The following is an 18,502-nucleotide window of genomic DNA, read 5'->3' as shown; positions in this document are numbered from 1 at the left end:
TAGAAGAGATAATCCAGTAGGTGACCTTAACATTGGAGGTATCATTGGAGGACCTTAACATTGGAGGTGTTGATCTCCTCGCCTCACTTGACTATCTGTCAGATACTCTCCATTTGACAACATGCCTCCAAGCTGTTGCTATACAAATCAACTATTATTATATATTTATTATTATATACTGTATTTTGGTTTTAGCCTGTTCAGTCTGTATGCCCCAAATGACCGCATCAATTAACGAGATTTGGATAATTTCACAGAGCAGCTACATGACCCATTTATCCTTGTAGGAGATTTTAATGCTCACAGCCCTCTCTGGGGAAGTGAAGATCTAAATTCATAAGGTAGACAAATTGAAAAGTTAATTCAGGATCATTCAGTATGCTTGCTAAGTAATGGTCAACCTAATTACTTCCATCAGCTTACTAGAACCTTTCACGCCATTGATCCAGCCATCTGTTTCTCTTCACGTTTGCCACTTTGTTCATTTAGTGTCAGACATGATCCCTATGATAGCAAATACTTTCCAATCAGTGTCTCATTTACAGGGCTTGGAGATTAATCTGCTTCTCTCCATCTAGACCTGCACGTTCCATTTTAAGAAGAGCTGACGGGGGACTCTTTTATCAATTTCTCATCAGTGAGCTAACAGTGAACAGTGTGTTCATTGATGGAACAGCGGAGAAAATTACATGTACAATCATTCAGGCAGCTACGAAGTCTATACCTCTCACATCAACACATCTTCATAAGTACTCAGAACCATGGTGAAACCATGATTACCAAGAAACACTGAGGCAAAAGAAAAAAGCTTGGGAAGTGTTTCATAGATACCCCACATTACAAAATCTGATTGCCTCCAAGAAACCCCAACAAATGCAAGAAAAGTAAGATGGCAGAGCCAGGAGGATTCCTGGATCACCTATGTGTTGTGAATAATATCTTCTATGCCAAGTAAAAGAGTATGGGAAAGAATTAGAAAAGGGTGGGGAATATATAGAGACTACTCACTTTTCTTTCTGGAAAAAGACGGCTGGATAATTAGCAACATGGGGAATTGTAAATGTCGTTGTTGAAACCTTTGCTGTCATTGCAAATGGCAGCAATTACCCACCAACATTTCTTTCTTTAAGCATCACTTCAAGAAATTTCCCATTCCATTCAGTTCTTCTAACTCAGAATCCTATAATGGTTATTTCATCATGCTTGAACTAAGACAACTTTGTCCTAATCACAAAGATCTAGTCTGTGTCAAGAGGATGTCAGTTATGAAATGCTGAAGCATCTTTCATTTAAATCACTGGTTGCATTTCTCGCACTATCGGGTGTGAAAGAAGCACACTTTTCCTAGTGCTTGGAAAAAAGCTATAGTCATTCCCCTAGCTAAGCCAAGAAAAGACCTAAAGAATCCTTCCAACTACTGGCAGATAGCCCTTGCCAGTTTTGTTTGGAGGTTGCTTGAGAATATAGTAAACCACTGCCTAGTATTCTTTGAAAAGAACAACATAATCTTGCCATATCAGAGTAGTTTCCATAAAGGTAGAACAACCATCGACAATATGTTGCTTTTAGAAACTTCTATTCAGAAAGTTTTTTTCAAAAGAAACTACCTCATTTCAATTTTCTTTGATATAGAAAAAGCTTATGATAAGGCGTAGAGATACGATATTTTTCATGGTATTCATGGTAGTGGCTTGTGTGGTAACCTGCCTATTTTCCTTCAGAATTTCTTGAAAGCTAAGATTTCTCAAGTAAGAATTGGCTCAGTTTTATTAGAGACTTTGTACAAGAAGAGGATGTACCTCAAGACTGCATTCTGAGTGTTACACTTTTAAATTTAAAAATAAACTGTTCTAAAAGAACTTCCTCCAACTGTTTCTTAAGTTCATAATATGCTGACAATCTCCAGATAAGTTGCCAAGGAGTACTTACATGGTATGTGGAGAGACTATTGCAGATTGCTCTTGACAGGATTCAGACATGGTCTAAGAAACATGGATTTGTATTTTCAGAACAAAAGACCGCTTGTCTGCAGTTCTATAGAAAGGGAGGTGTTCATGCTGAGCCGGCACTTCATCTTAAAAGTTCACAAATTCCAGTTGTATCTAAAATACAATTTTTAGGATTGGTATTGGACCAAAAACTGACTTTCCTTCCAGATGTTCAATATTTAAGGCAGTTGTCTCTTACTATTATTTTTAAATATTTTCACAAACTTATCATACTTGTAAGCTGGTTCTGTTAGGTGATATATGTGAGCATCTGCTTAATGCTCAATATTTTCCAACATCTTAGCAAAAGAGATACGTATGAGTTGGTGTATAGGCAACTTTTTCTTGAGCATTGGCAAAACTGCAGTAGTTATGTTTCTGGATTTACTGATGAATTGAAAGCAGATGGACATGTTGGTATGTCATTCATTATTGGAGAGCACAGGGTAGGCAGATGTTTGCCCTCATATCAGAATTAACTGCTATATATAGCGCACTATCATTCATATCATTGTTAAGCCAGAAAACGTTTATAATATATACTGACTCATTTAGCGCATTAAAAGTGTTAAGGCCCGTTCAGGGCTTCAGGATCGGTTCAGATGCACGTCGTCTTCCATCCATCAACCCGTAAGCCACTGCAAGCAATGAATGATGTCACAAATGCGGATCGGATTGGCAGATTTCTAACGTTTGCTCACCTTTTCTGGCATTGTTTACTATTGCTATCGAAAGCCATCAGAGTTTAACTCTTTAATTAACTAAAATACACCTAAATTAATTTTAAATGCAATTTATATATGAGACAAAATGGTTAAAAGAAGAAAAGAAATCACGTATATTGCTGAACGGTTTTAAATAAAATGTTTTCTGGCTGTTAAAATTTCAAACTTTGCTTTTTGAAAAAATGAATAAAATGACAAATTAATATTATTTACATTAATTATAAATGTTTTAATATTGATTACGTTTTAGAAAATATAATTAATTCATGCATTAAAATTGTTTTGAACCTGTTTTACGAAGATTTTAAATAAAAGCTTGTAATTTATGTTTTTATGTTTATATTAACCAACTGAATAGCACTAGGTTTTATTTTATATATATATATATATGTATTGAAATTCAGTAATAACATTTTTAAGAATTTGCAATGATTTAATGACGATTTAGGTCGTTTATATTTTTTAAAGTGCTTTCTCTCAGTTTGCATTTTTTCGATAAATCCTTTTATTTAATGTCCTAAAACTTATATAGGTATGGCCTAAATTATTTTATATTTTTACCGCTTGTTTAAAATTATGTACTTCATAGAAACAAGGATGGGTTTTGCAAAAAACAATCAAAAGTCGTTAATCCGGACTCGTTGGGACTTCGGCGATTCCGGATTATAGATAATCAGTTTAAATCTCGTAAGATGGCATGCAGAAATTCTAAAATTAAAAATATGAAACCGTAATTTATGAAATAAAGAACAATTATGATCTAAAGGGTATCAAAATTTGCAAAAAGAAAAAGCTTAATATTTATTTGTTTTCTTTATTAAACATTTCTTTCAATGTAAGTTGTTTAAGTTTTGCTTCGTTTCATGTGATAATACTTTCTCTTTAATTCTATTAAACAGACATAATTTCTTGTTCAGTTACAAAGTTCCGCTGTTCAAGTCCTATAATTCCTGTGTCGATAACACCGACTAATTTGTCAATCGAAATTTTTTTGTTTTCACTAACCTCTGTCACTTTCTTCGCTATCGGAAGCGAATTATAATGACGAGGAACTTGTTTTAAATCATATCAAAGACGGAGCACATCGAGATGAAATACTAATTTGGTAAGGAATTATAAGCCAAATAAAATAAAAACATCTGCCCTGAAGATAAGGATAGTGCTGACAGATCAACTTCCAATTCATTACGCGCCCGCTGCGGCGTTCACCCCGCCGAGCAGCGTGAAATTGATAAACAGATTTCGGATTTCAAAACATACTTTCGCTTTAGATCCTTTACATATTAACAAATATATATCGGAAATTCTATTTGATATAATCGAAAGTTTAAGCTTACTTTTATAAAATTGCTCTTACAGTCTGCAAAAAATAAGCCGGATCCAATTCGAAAATTAAGGAACAATGCAATCATCAACATTAACTAAAATAGATAATTAGATAATTTTAGCTTATACGTCCACTATACATAAAACGCGCACACGAAAACGTATTCTGCACTTGCGCACACTCATATGCGCAGTCGTAAAAGGTCTTACGTGCACGCGTAAACGCCTATGCGCATGTGTCAACGCGGCGCATGCGCAGAAAGTTTTTAGTTTTGAGGTCCGGATTATAGATCATTCCGAATTATGGGTGTCCGAATTAACGACTTTTGACTGTACTGAAAAGAAAATTTATTTGAAGTGAAAATGTGAATGAGATATTTGTTTCAAAGTTTTGACATGCTTTGCAAATATGCTTTTATTTTTCTTAGAAACTAATTCATTATTTGCAAAATTGATCATTAAAGTTATTAAGAACTCTCTAATAAATACAATAAGAAAATTTGGGAAAAACATTGAAAACTGTGGGAGAAGAATGACATTTTAATTGTTAAATCTTTCTTCAAAAAATTTAAATTTAAAAAAAATTACTGCCCAAAAAAGTATTAAAAAAATTTGAAAGGTTTTCAGATTTTAAATTGCGCCCAAAGAGGCTTTTAACGTCTTGTGTGTTACCTTTATTTATTAAATATCATGTTCTACGTACTCAAACCATAAAATTAAGTTCAACAGCAGTATCACAAAATAATTTTAAAATGAGCACATCTTTAGAATTTCTGATATAGAGTCTGGTGCGCAGGAGATAAAGAATATTTTTTTTCCCTAGTGATGTTTTGCCATTACTCGCTTTGAAATCGTTGAGTTTGTTAATAAAAAAATTCCTGAAAGTTTTACAAAATATGAAACAGTTAATAAAACAAATTCCAAATGTGGGCTTCCAGATGCCCATATTCGGTGGAGGATTACGTTATTCAAAGTTTGATGGCTTTAGGTATAGTTGTTTTATCACAATGCAAAAAATATAAATACATTTATGCAGATTCTTCATTATTTAATTAATTTAAATATAATACAGGGTGATAATATTTGGTGGCAACAACTTAAAACGTGATTCACCGTTTAGTTTTCAACGCAAAATGCCAAAACAAAATAAAGGTCTTTCAGGGCAAATTGTCCCTTTGGACTAAAAATTTTCTTTCAGCTTAAAACTATCTTGTCTTACAAAACTATATAATAATATTTTTTTTTTTTTTTTTTTAAAGTAGATAAAAGTTTTTAAATTAAAAAAAAAAAAAAAAAAACATTCAAAAGGTACCGAGTCCCCTTGTCTCGTTGAAGACAATATGCTTGTTTTTAGTTTTAACTTGAATGGTATTTCTGGAATATCCAGCGTCAGATAAGCTTGTCTATACTAGTTTACAAATTTCTATATTTCGTCCGGTTCCATCTAATTTTCTTAGATGATATCATATCCCCAGATATCTGTCAACGCGATTGTTTAGCTGACCGTCCAGCGAGCAGTCAGTTGCACGTCAGCCATGTTGTTTGCTAAAATTAAGTGAACCGTGCAATGCAGTATGTGAAATCTTCCCATTTGCCCTGCTGTGGAGAGGTAGGAACATTCTACCAAGTTTCTACCTTCAATTCGGTGAGGCAGTTAATGCTTGTTCGCCATGTGAACGGGACACATTGGAAGAATCGGTTTTCGCTACCGGTCGAATCTGCTCTTGTGAACGGGGCTTTAGAATCATTTTCTGATACTCAGAACCCTGTCATAGTAGATACCCTTATTCTCGATTTAAAATTAAGGAACCTTGGGTAGGATGATCTTGTATTGCTGGATACCTGGACATGTGGGCATGAGAAGTAATGAGCTAGCATATGCCACAGCAAAGTCTGCAATCCATTTGTCCAGTCAGCTTGTCCCTTCTAATGATATCAGTAGGTTCATCAAAGAGAAAATCTTAGATAAATGGCAGAAACTCTGAGATGATCTGCTTCCTAAAAAGCTAAGAAGTGTGAAAACTCGAGTCGAATGCTGGGATACTACTAGGAACCGGAAAGAGGAAATCATACTAATCCAACTTAGAATTGGTCATTCCAGATTCACTCATGGATTTTTTCTGAGGAGAGAGTGAACCAGTATGTTCCATGAGAGAAGTATGTAATATATTTCCATGAGAGGTATATGTAATATATTTCTCTCGTACATCATTTTTTAATTAAGTGGCTTTTTTTAACAGACTTAGAAGGAAGTATTTTAGTGATTGTGAGATACATCTTAACCAAATAATTGGAAAAAGGTCAATACAAATTTATTTCAATATCTGAAAGAGATGAGGGTTTATTATTCAGTTTTATTTTTTTATGTAATGTATTGGTATTTTAACACTTTGTATTTTATTATATTCATTATTTGTGGTTTGACACCAGTTGTTACGTTATTTTCTTCCTTCATGTACGTACGGGGTTCGTATGGATTTGGAATGAATAACGATGACACTACTTGATGAAATATCGAAACACACTTTATTGGCCGGTATTGTCAGGACAGCTCCAAAGTCACTTTTTTTACAGTCGTCGAAGATCTACTTACTATAAACACGCTGACACCATCAGCACAGCTTTCAAGTTATCAAGCTATCACGGTGCAGACAGCTTCACTTCAAGCATTAGAGTACAGCTCCCGACTCTGCTGGGTCGTTCTCGGAATTCCACGTACTCTTGAGACCCTCCACGCTACAACTTGCGATGCACTCGACGACACACAGATCATGGCTGCCGACTCTTCAGTTCAGTCGTTCCCGGAGCTCAACACGCTCTCTCAACGATGCACTAACCACGATACACTACGAGACTCTTTCGGTGCACTCGCTGCCCGGCTGTCAACTCGATTGACTCGCTAGACGAGACACCAACTTGATACTGACTAACTCGCACTCTAGACAAGGCACATTCTATCAGCTTGCTAGGCGAGGCATACACACTCTGACTCGCCCGCTCGACGAGGCACTCTAACTGACTGCGGACCAGCAGGGTTTATATAGCTTTCGGCTGGTGTTCAAGAACATTCTGAGCTAAACCGGTAAGAATTCATTCAAGAATGTTCTCCATCCGTCCATGGCATATCGCCAATTTTGTCACCAAATGGGCAATTTCTTGCCAAATGTGGCAACTCTGCCTTACCTTGCCATTTTATGGCAATCCTAAAACTGCTTTGCGGGGAAGCCATTTCACCGCGCCTGTACATTTCGTAACAATATATTTGTTTTTATCTGTAAATTTTATTTGCCGCATCATATAACCTTTCAGCTTATGTGCCAAAATATCCACTACCACTACCATCCGATCAAATTTAAATATTCTAAGCATTATCTCAAATGTTATCAAAGTCAGTAAGCATACAATAGAATTTAGACAATTTAATAAGCATTTCTACTGTAAAAAAAATCTGATGCATACTTCACGACTTCCTTGTACGGAATTTTAAATTATACACAATTTTCCTACATTTCATTAAAACATGTTGAATTAACAGTTAACAAATTTTGAATTAAATCTACTTCGTGTATAGCACATAAACCACTATAGAAAAAATGCACTTTTTAAAGTTCACTATATTTGTTTACCATAGGGACACTTTGGCAGTAGGTTCTTTTAACATCTCATTCATTTTATAACTCAAAGTGCACAAAAATTATGTCATTTGAAGAGTTACCACAAGTTCTATTCAAATACTATAATAAATCTAAAAGGATGTATAAAAGAAATTAAACAAATAAAAAAGAAACAGTTTTTCACAGACAATTCAGCGCCGCTTACCTTATGCGCATGCAGTACTAATTAATTCAGTTCTCACTTCACATCAAGGGAAAAATACATAAAAATTCAAAATATTTTCATTAAAATTTGAAAGTTATAGAAAAACATAAAACATCAAGTACAGTTAAAACAATTTTTAAAAAATTACAATTTCTATGCAAAAAAGAAGCTAATAACATAAATGATAATTCCAGAATGAAATAAGCATAATTTAATTCGCAATAATAAAAAAGGCAATACTTTGTTGCTACGAAGCTTATTTTCTCTAGATTGGCAACAAATCCACTATTCTGCTAAGTTTCGAATGTAAACAAACATGGCTGCAATGGTAATAAAAAATTAGGCTTAGCCGCAGTTATAAAGCTTTTAAATTATTGTTAATTCTACAATTGTTGCATGCAGGTTAACTAAAGGCATAAAAACCATAACCAGAACAACATAATTCAATCATTTTTAAAGCAAAAAATGCACAATTTACAAACATAGGAATAAAGAAACTGAGCTTACTGAGCCGAGTAACAGAGTGGATAATACTTTTGGTGTGGCAGATAGCAACCAAAATACGAGGTGCACGTCTACATGTTATAGCAGTCCTATATACAAAATTTCTGATGCTACTCGTTTTTGAGTTATGAGATGCACAGACGCCATGAAAAATTCTCTTTAGAATTTATTTTAAATCAGTTGTATAATTTTTTGGGGGTAAAGTGTCTTTTATTCTGCCCTTACGTACAGATGTCATGCAAAAACATTGTTAACTTGCATTCGATAGCGGTCAAAATGGATGTTTTCATTGAAATATGGTACCTGGAATTTTTCACGATTACAGTACTTCCTTTTTACTTCGTACAAGGAACTAAAAAGTTTCAAAATTCACCTTTGGTGAAATAGTTGTATAAGTAAAGAACGTATGTATGTTTTTGAAGCTGAAGGAATATAAGTTTGTCTTCAAATAACTCACCAGAGAATCAAAACCGTCATGTTCAATCAAAACTTGACTTAGCAGGGTGGCATTCTCTATCATAGAATATAATTTAGCTGTGCTGATGTTTTCACACATTGTATAATTCTGTCCTTAAAATGTGATAAATGATTTGTGCTTTAATATGACATGCTTATTAATATAAGGTATTATCCCCCCCAAACATAATCCCATGATTTCTAACAACTGCATTTTTAAATACAGTACAAAGTCTGTAATCCGGACATCCATTATCCGGAATGATCTATAATCCAGACCTCAAAGCCACAAGCTTTACGCATGCGCATAGAGAGTGCATGTACATTACACATGCGTATAAAGAATGCACATGCATAATGTATGCTTTACACATGGGCGCGTTGAAAGAAATGTTATATAAAGTAAACAAATAAATATTAAGCTTTTTTTTTTTTTTTTTTTTGTAAAATTTGATACCCTTTAGATCATAATTGCTCTTTATTTCATAAATTATGGTTTCATATTTTTAATTGTACAATTTCTGCATGCTATCTTACCAGATTTAAATTGATGATCTATAATCCGGAATCGAAGTCCCGATGAGTCCGGATTATGGACTTTGTACTGTATATGCTATAAAATAGAAATATTTTGCTAAAACAGAATTGAAACTTTCCATGTTTAACAATTACTCATTTCTTAGTATGTATTTAAAAATCTGTTATCAAATCAGTTTTTTTGATGAGCTTCATTTACCCTAGCTACAAATTTAAAATCTTGCCTAATTTTTGTTCTTCAAAAAATTTTTTATTTTATTATTTAACAAATAAAGATAATTTAATGAGAAAATATTGCAATTTCCAGAAGTCAGAAACTAATAAAAACCTGGAATTCTGGAAGGAAAATCTTGACATTTTAGAAATGCAAATTAATAAGAGTATCTTTACATATAATATTTTAAATGTATGTACAATATTATAAATAAAATCTATGATAATGTTTAATATTAATTTATCATTCAGTCTTTACAAAGTTTCATTAAAATTCATTATATATATCTTTTTATAATGAATACGAAAAATTTATTTGTGTTGAAATGCTTTATGCCTGTCTTTCATTGGTTTATGCATTGCTGGCTATTAAAATTGCTGCACCATGAACGCAGCATGCAACTAATGTTAAATTTGCATGCTAGTATAGCAGATGATCAGTATGCCAGCACATCTGCACAAAGCAAGTATGAGTAATGCCATCTACATTATGTGTAAACGAGAAAGTTGCAGAGCAGGTTTTTGACATGGAAATCACATTTGAATGTTGGTTGTGTAAACATCATATCATGCCTACCAGTGCATGTTGGAATTAGATTATGGCAGGATCATGACCTATTAGGACTGTGCTTTATTGTTCCATGACATTGATGCTTGTGTTGGTTGGGATCCTATGACTATTAGGTGAATATGGAGTAATTGAGTCTAGATGGGCCATACTGAATGCCATGCAGTAGCTCAGTGACCCAGAAATGTTGTCCTCTCAAACTTGTGAGATCCTACTGCCATGTCACATAAATCTAAGTTGGGATTAGTAGGCAGGACAACAAGTATCTGCATGGAAAGTATGAGGTCAGCATGTTGCAGCTCCTCTTGATGCTGCAGTAGAGACAGGCACATCTATAGTGGTGCAACAAATGACAGTAGACACAGAAAATGACACTACATTGTTTTTTAGATGAACACCCATTCTGTGTACAGCATCATGATGGATGTATCCGTGTGTGAATGCTCCAAGAAAAATTAAAGTTGCTAGCTTGCATATCTTCATCCTACAGGCCCAGCAACTGGTGTGCTAGTATGAGGTGCTATTGGGTACACATCCCAGTCACCTCTTGTTCACATAACAAGTAATGTGAACAATTGGCATTACATTTCTTATGTTCTAAGGCTCGTGGCCATGCTTGTCATCAAAGATTGTCTGATACCATCTTTCAACATAATGCATGATTGCATTTGCCTTTTGCGCTGTTCTGGCTTTCTTTGATACAAAGAGTTTTCGACTGTTACCCTGACCAACCCATTTTCTAGATCTCTCACCCATTGAGAATATCCTGGTCATTGGCATTCCACTACTTGCCAGCCATTACTATTGATGAACTCTAACATAGAGTCGGTCATCCAAGCTTAGTTCGAAGCTTATGCCCTGCTGGACTATGGCTGTTGTTGTTGCTGGAGGTGATGGCTCTGTGTACTGAATTCTGCATGCTGTGTGCCTCAAATCACCTACAAACTTAATTATATGTTCCTCACACAATATTGTATATGTAAAATAAATATGATTTTGCTGTTTTCTTTCTTTCCTGGTGTAGCAATTTTACTGTCTAGCAGTGTATATGGCAAAACACATCAGAGTTATCTTCCTAAGACTAGGGACACTTAGATGAATGACTTTCTATGGAAAACCAACTCATGGTCACATAACAACCATTCAACCAAAACTTTCAGTGGAATTCAAGCTTAGGTTGAGCTACCAGTGTTCAGATGTCTTGACTTGGCTACTGGTAGGTCATTTCATTTCTTAGCCATTTAATATATTAATACTTTTTCTTTTTTTTTATCAACAGAAGAGAAGGTATGTTGGATGTCATGACTTATGCCAGTGGTTTCTCAAAAGATGTTCAAAAAGATTTAGAAGATGTAAGTAAATAACAAACATTTTACAGCTTATAATTTATACAAATAAACACAGCAAGCAGATGCAAGACTTAATGGGATTTTCCAATCAGCAAGGAAATTTTTGTTTATTGTCTGTTTACTCTACAAACAAATGAAACTGAATGATGTTCAGTTTTTATCTGTTAAGTCTGCAGATGTGTAGGAATTACCTAGTGAAAAAGAAGCAATCAGATAATGTGAACAAACGTTAACTGCTTGCCTGATTATCCCGAGTTATCTCGGGTTCATTTATAATGCAATTAATTATTATCCCATGAAAATTCAGGCGAAGCAGAATTTGTTAGTACGATTTTTTTTATCACGGTTTTACTCGGCTTGGAGGAAATGAAAGGAAATATTCAGCTTTGATTGGCAGTTTGCCAAATTTTGTTGGTTGCACGTTTCTTTTGGAGGGTCTGGTCATGTGTTTCCCTATTGTATAGTATATGTCGGTTTGTGGATTAGTAATGTATAAAGAAGGATACATGCATTGAAAAACAGTACAATAATGGCTGCAGTGGTAAGCCAGTAAGAAAAGAGACCAGATACCAGTGTAAAATGTCTGGTATCACTTTGTGTTGTCCCTTGTTTCGAAAACTATTATACAAAGACTAATATTTAACTTTTTTCTCGTTTGCCCAAGATAACTCGGGATAGTAAACTAATATTAAATCTAAATACTTTTACATGTTCAAAAAATTAAAAATTCAACTTAAAACCTACATATTTTGATTCGTTTTGTTTCATTGTATTTAATAATAATTTTTTTTTTAAAAATGTGATGATTTTTTGCAATTTTTTTCAAAAAAATTTGTAAGGGAAGAGGTTAATGACAGATACAGCATTGGAGTGGAAAATTGAATTTTGGTGAATATCTGCATATTACTTAGAGAAAAGAAATCAGACTATCTTGGATCCAATTTTTTTTAATATGTTCTTCCGCATTAAACTTAGTCATTGGAAGTTCATTGAATATATGGATATTTTTAAAAGTTTACCACAGAAGGCAAGTATTTTTAACTGTTGGGAGATGAAAAATTTCAGCATATACCTGGGTACTTGAGATTTGTTTTAAACTTGCATTCTGTTTAATCTGATGGGAAAGTTTTATGTGAAAGAATAAGTGTGCTTTTTAAATACTAGTTTATTTTCAAGATGTGTAAATCTCTCCAATCTTTTCCAAATCTTTCTGACTGAATCTGAATATCAATAGATATCTTAGAAACTCTGGGGAAAAAAATTCCAACACTGAGAAAAAAGATAGCCAGATTGTTTGAAAGGTCAGGAGAAATTTTCGCTGTCTAAGACATGGGTTCTCAACTGGGGGGGGGAGGATTTCATACTTTCAGTGAGAATTGTGATCAACCTTTTGCTTAGCTGTTCAGTATTTAGTTTATGAATATGAAAATACTTTCATTCAAGTGTAAATCTTTATTAATAATTTACATACTTTTTATTGTTTAATTAATAAAACACATTTTAACAAAGTTATTAAAGAAAATACACCATTTATAATGAACAATTACCCTTTTTATTTCTAAAATTACAGATAACTAATTCTCAAGCCTTCCTTTAGAGGCAAGAACTTGGAAAAGTTCTGTTATATACATATATACATCACAGTACGTGCTTAATAAAGTAGTGGGAACAATCGCATTCTAACACGTAGTGTTTTGCCCCTCTTGAGATGACTCATCCCATCGGCATTTTTATTCAGCTTACTTGAGCGGTAGATAACTTCAAAGTTGTAAGGCTGCAGCACTAGAGACCACCTCATCAGTCTCAGATTTGAACTCACATTCTTATTTAGACATACCAGGGGGTTGAGTTTTGATTTTGAAGTTTTGTCTGTCTGTATAATGATGCTCTTTTTTTTTTTTTTTTTTTTTTTAATGGCAAAAAAATTATTACCTGCATACTTCTTTTCAGTGATGCTGTATTTTTGTTCAGCCTCAGAGAACTTTTTGCTTAAATACAAAATCGATGTCTTTCATTTTGATCACCGTGTTGTGAAACAATAACTCCTACACTGATTTCAGATGAATTCCTTTATAAAGTCAGGTATGAATAACATTGGTTTCTTGGTTAATATTTTTTTTAACTCTTAGAATGCTCATCTGCACTCTTCAATCCAATTAACACTTCCTTCCTTGGTTTTCCCCTTCAATTCATTTGTGAGAGGTGGTGTTAATCACAGAATACTTGGGGATATAATGCCCACAATATCTCTTTAATCCAAGATATGCAGTCAACTGAGTCTTTGTTGTGGGTTGGGGTTATTTTAGAAGTGCCTCTGATTTCTTACCATATACCCTCAGTATTTGATATGATTTTGGGCAAACTTGCATTTTGACATTTTAATTTTAGAATTGGCTTGTGATATTCTTTGCAGCATGCAACCTAGGTAATTTAAATGATTAGTCATTAGAGAATATGGCTATGTCAATCCAGTTATGGGATTGCATACATTTCACAGCCTTCAAGTATCTGTGCCATTAATTTTCTGAACAAATATGGAGCATATTTAAACCTGAATGGCATCCTTTATGGATGAGATGGCATTATGGATGAGAAGTGCCAAAGGAACTTACAAAGGTGACAAATCACAGTGCTTAGGGCTTAATGAAATTAGCCAATAACCTTTGGTTAAATCTGATATAGTACTGTATTTGGCCAAAACTACAGTCTTAACCTTTTCTTCAGGATTTGGTAAGCAAAAAGACTCAGTCCTAATTATTTGATTTAAACACCTGGCTGAGGATCTATGTTTGGTGCTTCCACAAAAACCGTAGGGAAGGTGTAATCCAAGTTGCCAGTTTTGATTACTTTCATATCCAGCAATCTCAAGACTTCTGATTTTGAGATGATGTTGCTTTGAGGAGACATTCAGTGTGGCTTCAATCTCCTGGACTGATAACTGATGAATTCAAAGTTATGAACCACTAATACAGTTATTCCACACTCATTGAAGTAAACTGACATATGTTTATCTAGCAAAGTCTGTGACTGAGTTATTTGTTCAGTAATTAACATTTCTACTAGTTTTATTCTTCTCATGTTATTTCTTCAAAGTCTACGTTTAGGTAAGTGGTGATATATGGAATATCTGCTTCCTGCTATAAGCCTTTATCATCACCCTTCTGCATTAATAGGTTTATTGTCTTTGGCTGTTGCTAATACAGGTTTAGTATGTTGATATGTCTGAGACCACTGTCTTTTTCCCGATAATTTCACTGCCTAGTTAGTTTCCAAGAGTTGACTCTTTAAATACCAGGGCTGAACCATTGAATGGACAATTTGTTTCTATTTAAGAGGGTGATGACTGCCACAGAGTATCCTTCTTTAAGCTGTCTTTTAATTGCTTTCTTATCGTACCATGACTTACATTTTCCCTGAAATTCTCCTAGTTTTTTAAATGCTAGTTCTTGGCACATTTCAGTCTATTTATTTAATGAGAAAACATACTCTAACAAAAGCATTCTCCTCTTGGGGCTCAACCCAGTGTTCATACAATAGTGTTTCTGGTGTCCTCAAATTCTTGCTGTGGACTAATTCAGGACTGGAATTCCTTATTTTCGTGTACACAATGCTAGCAAGGCAGACAGGAAATGTTTCTCCCAGTCTGATCCAGCTTCTAAATGCAACACTCACAAAAGTCTTATGATCATATGGTGAAATCTCTCTGTGATGTCAAGTGGGGGTAATAAACAGATCTGTGAATCACTCTGATCTTGTATTTTTTAAACTGTGTTGTTAAATTACTCATAAAGGAAGTTCCTTGATCACATTGAATTTTTTTAAGGTACTCCATTGTACTGAAAATCTTTATCATCACATCCATTACCATAGCAGAACAGGTATTTTGAAGACATATAGATGGCAGTTATTATATATTTATTCTCACTCTGAGTGACTGATAGAGCTTCACAAGCATCGATATTGGTTTGGCAAAAAATCTGTTATAATGAGCACTAAATTTATAGATGTCTTTCTCTAGATTTCCCATTCTTTTTACACAGGACAGATGTGCAAACATATTTTTATCTTTGAAGCAACCTGACTAATGAAAACACCTCAGAAACTTATCTTTTGTTTTCGTTAACTCCTAAGTGTGTTGCGGCTAGGGCAGAAAGCTTTTACTTATTCCCACAAGCTTTTAGGAACAATCAACTTTTTATTTTATTTTCACTGTGGTCTTCCAAAATCCTAAATAGCAAGCTGTGTTCTTGGACAAACTCCTGATTTCCAGCGGTCTTTTGATCCTCCTGTTCCTGCTTTCAAAGATCAATTATCACTTATCTTGAGCTTTAACAAATTCTTCCTTTGTCACTGCTAAAAGAGGGTTTCTTTCCCCACATTTTCCATGTTGACCATTCTAACAGTATATTTCACCTTTCTACTGCCCATTCATTTTCATAGCACAGTTTTCTCTCTTGCTGAGTGCTTTAAAGTCAAATAATTACTTAAAGATTTTAAGTCAAAATAACATCAATTTTATGGGTGTGCATTTTATTTTGTTCTATTAGTTGGGCTGTTCAGTTCCCCTACTTTACCAAAGTTCTCTCATTCTAATTCTATCCAAAGCAAAACCACACACAAAGAATGCAAATCCAGCAGCTGCTTAACCTACACGCTCTCTATGCATTATCTAATACCTCCCAGTCAGGTCGATAATACAGCCACTAACTTGGGAGTACCATCATTTCTCAATTACTTATCCTTGCTCTGCTCATTCACAGTGCCAGCCATGTTTTGTTAGCCTATCTTTTGCAATTATCCATGGTCCAGTCTTGATGTTCCCAGGCCCACTGTAGGCTTAGTTGACAATGTTACTTGTCAACCCAGGCACATTAGTGGGACGTCTGCTTCTGTCTACAGGTTTCGTACACATTTCTGCACACGGAAATTAAGTACTTTTAAGGACCATTCATGAAAAAATTAAGGACCTGATGCAAATGGGAACTCAATAAATTCAATTAAAAATATTATCTATGCTGAACTTCACTTTTGTAATACCATTCTAAAAATAAAATAGATCCATAAGTAGGATGGATGCATTAGTATTAAATATAATTATTAGTAAGTTTGAGAATAAAATAAAGTTTATGAAATTTATCATTAAATATTTTACACTCATACTAACTAGACATATTTGAAAGAAGATAAGTGACATTTTTTTAAGTTTCACTAACAGTTAGCTTTAATTTTTTTTTTTTTTTTTTTTTTATGTCTTATTTTGTCACATACTTGCTCCCTCTATGAGTTTAGTAAATAATAAGTAGATTTTATGTCAAATGGCATAGGTAAAAGTGAGAAGTAAAATCACAATCAGCATGATTCAAAACAAAAGACTGGCTGTTGTGGCCACTCCTGCTTGCCTAGGAGAGACCTGATGATCAGAACAAACCTTAAGGCCTGATGTAAGCATGGTTTGCAATTTTGAAAGTTAGCTGAGGTCTGTCTGACACAGTTAGTGTCGTAGCTTCTTGTAGAGTTACAGGGATTGTAACTCAGTTAATATAGATTAAGGTCCTAATAATCCACTAAAGCACCAGAGGTGACAAGTTGTTTTGCATTATTTTAAGCCTCACTAGATGCGAAGAATAGGTTTTACATGAATTTTTACATTTTTGTGTTTTATCTTGTGACGACGATAAGGGTAATGAAAGGCAATAACTCGCTTTAAAATGCAGAGATAATCTTTAAAGGTAACCAGTTAGTTATAAGTAATTAAATTGGGTATTAGATAACCTTAGTCATTATAGATTTACATGGCCACTATTAAATTTTATTTATTTTTTATTTGTTAAAAAAGCCTATTAAATTATTCATAACATAATTTTTATTAAATCCCAATCTAATAAAATTTCACAGTTTAAAATACATGTAATTTATGGCATTGATTCTTAAATGATATTAGGATAATTACACATTAAAAGCTACAAAATATTTATATTTATTATTTAATAATATAAAATATTTATATTTATGTCTATATATATTTATGTCTATTTATATTTATATTTATTATTTAATAATATAAAATATTTATATTTATGTCTTATATGCCTTCAAATATGGTAATTGCAAATTACCAGGGCTGGCAGGAACTAATGCAGGGAGCAAGTGGAGGTCAGAAACAAATTCTTGTCTTACACTCCAAAAACCTCAGTTTAAAAACTGTTTAAGTGATTTGCATTCTGGTGAGAAAATAGAAATGGGAAATTATAGTAAAGGCTGAAATTGTAAACAACTGGGTAATTTACATAATAATATCTGTACATATCTTTGAAGAATAATTTTCCTTTCTCTTAATGTATTGTTTTTTCTTCCACGTTTCCTTTTCATTTTAGAGTTTTTGGATTTAATTAAAGATTTCTGTTATTCTAAAAATATTAAATGCATTTAGAATATATAGAGAAAGCTGCTAATTTTATAGTAATAGGAACATTCAGAAGAAATATGAAATATATATGGTAAGGTCCGGTTACAGAGCTGGTGTGGCAGAATTTTTTTAATTTATTCACACATCGAGCAACAAAATCTAGAAATGTCAAAACTTTTAGAATTTAGAACAGGCATTGGAAGCAAAATTTACAAAGGCACCAAGCAGCACAATTTAGTGTGTATGATGCGTTAAGACATATTAGATGAATCGTTTAAATTGTCAGTTTTCAATTTCTTTATTAATAAAAAAATTATTTTCTATTATTTTTGCCTGTCCATATGATAAGATTAGAAGCATTTTTGATATTTTATGCTTGTGTCAAATGAAAAATAAAGAAAATAAAGGGAAGATAAAAATGTTAAGAAAAAGATTTTAGTGTCAGAACTAAAACATTCAACTATTATGTTTTTAATTGCTCTTCCGGATGTTCTCCAAAAAGTAAGAAATTATGTATTAATACCATGAAGTCATTTTTCACTTTGCTACATTTTTCTGGAATCTTCCAGAATAGTGAGTCTATAAATCTTGCCTTCAAATCTTTCTAAACT

At 33.5% G+C, this 18,502-nt stretch overlaps 1 protein-coding gene across 1 annotated transcript in view; it reads left to right on the top strand.

The window, feature by feature from the left end:
• The window catches only part of RIOK2 (RIO kinase 2), a 108,681-nt gene that overhangs the window by 88,008 nt on the left and 2,171 nt on the right, over positions 1-18,502 (top strand). The window contains exon 9 of the mRNA XM_085815430.1: positions 11,416-11,488. Coding sequence (XP_085671556.1) covers positions 11,416-11,488 — 73 coding nt within the window. The remainder of the gene's footprint in view (positions 1-11,415; positions 11,489-18,502) is intronic.

This window comes from Stegodyphus dumicola, chromosome 4 (genome assembly GCF_044657685.1).
Source record: "Stegodyphus dumicola isolate Sdum_Otavi_A_Nest chromosome 4, ASM4465768v1".
Lineage (NCBI taxonomy): Eukaryota > Metazoa > Arthropoda > Arachnida > Araneae > Eresidae > Stegodyphus > Stegodyphus dumicola.
This window is presented reverse-complemented; position numbering and strand designations above follow the sequence as displayed.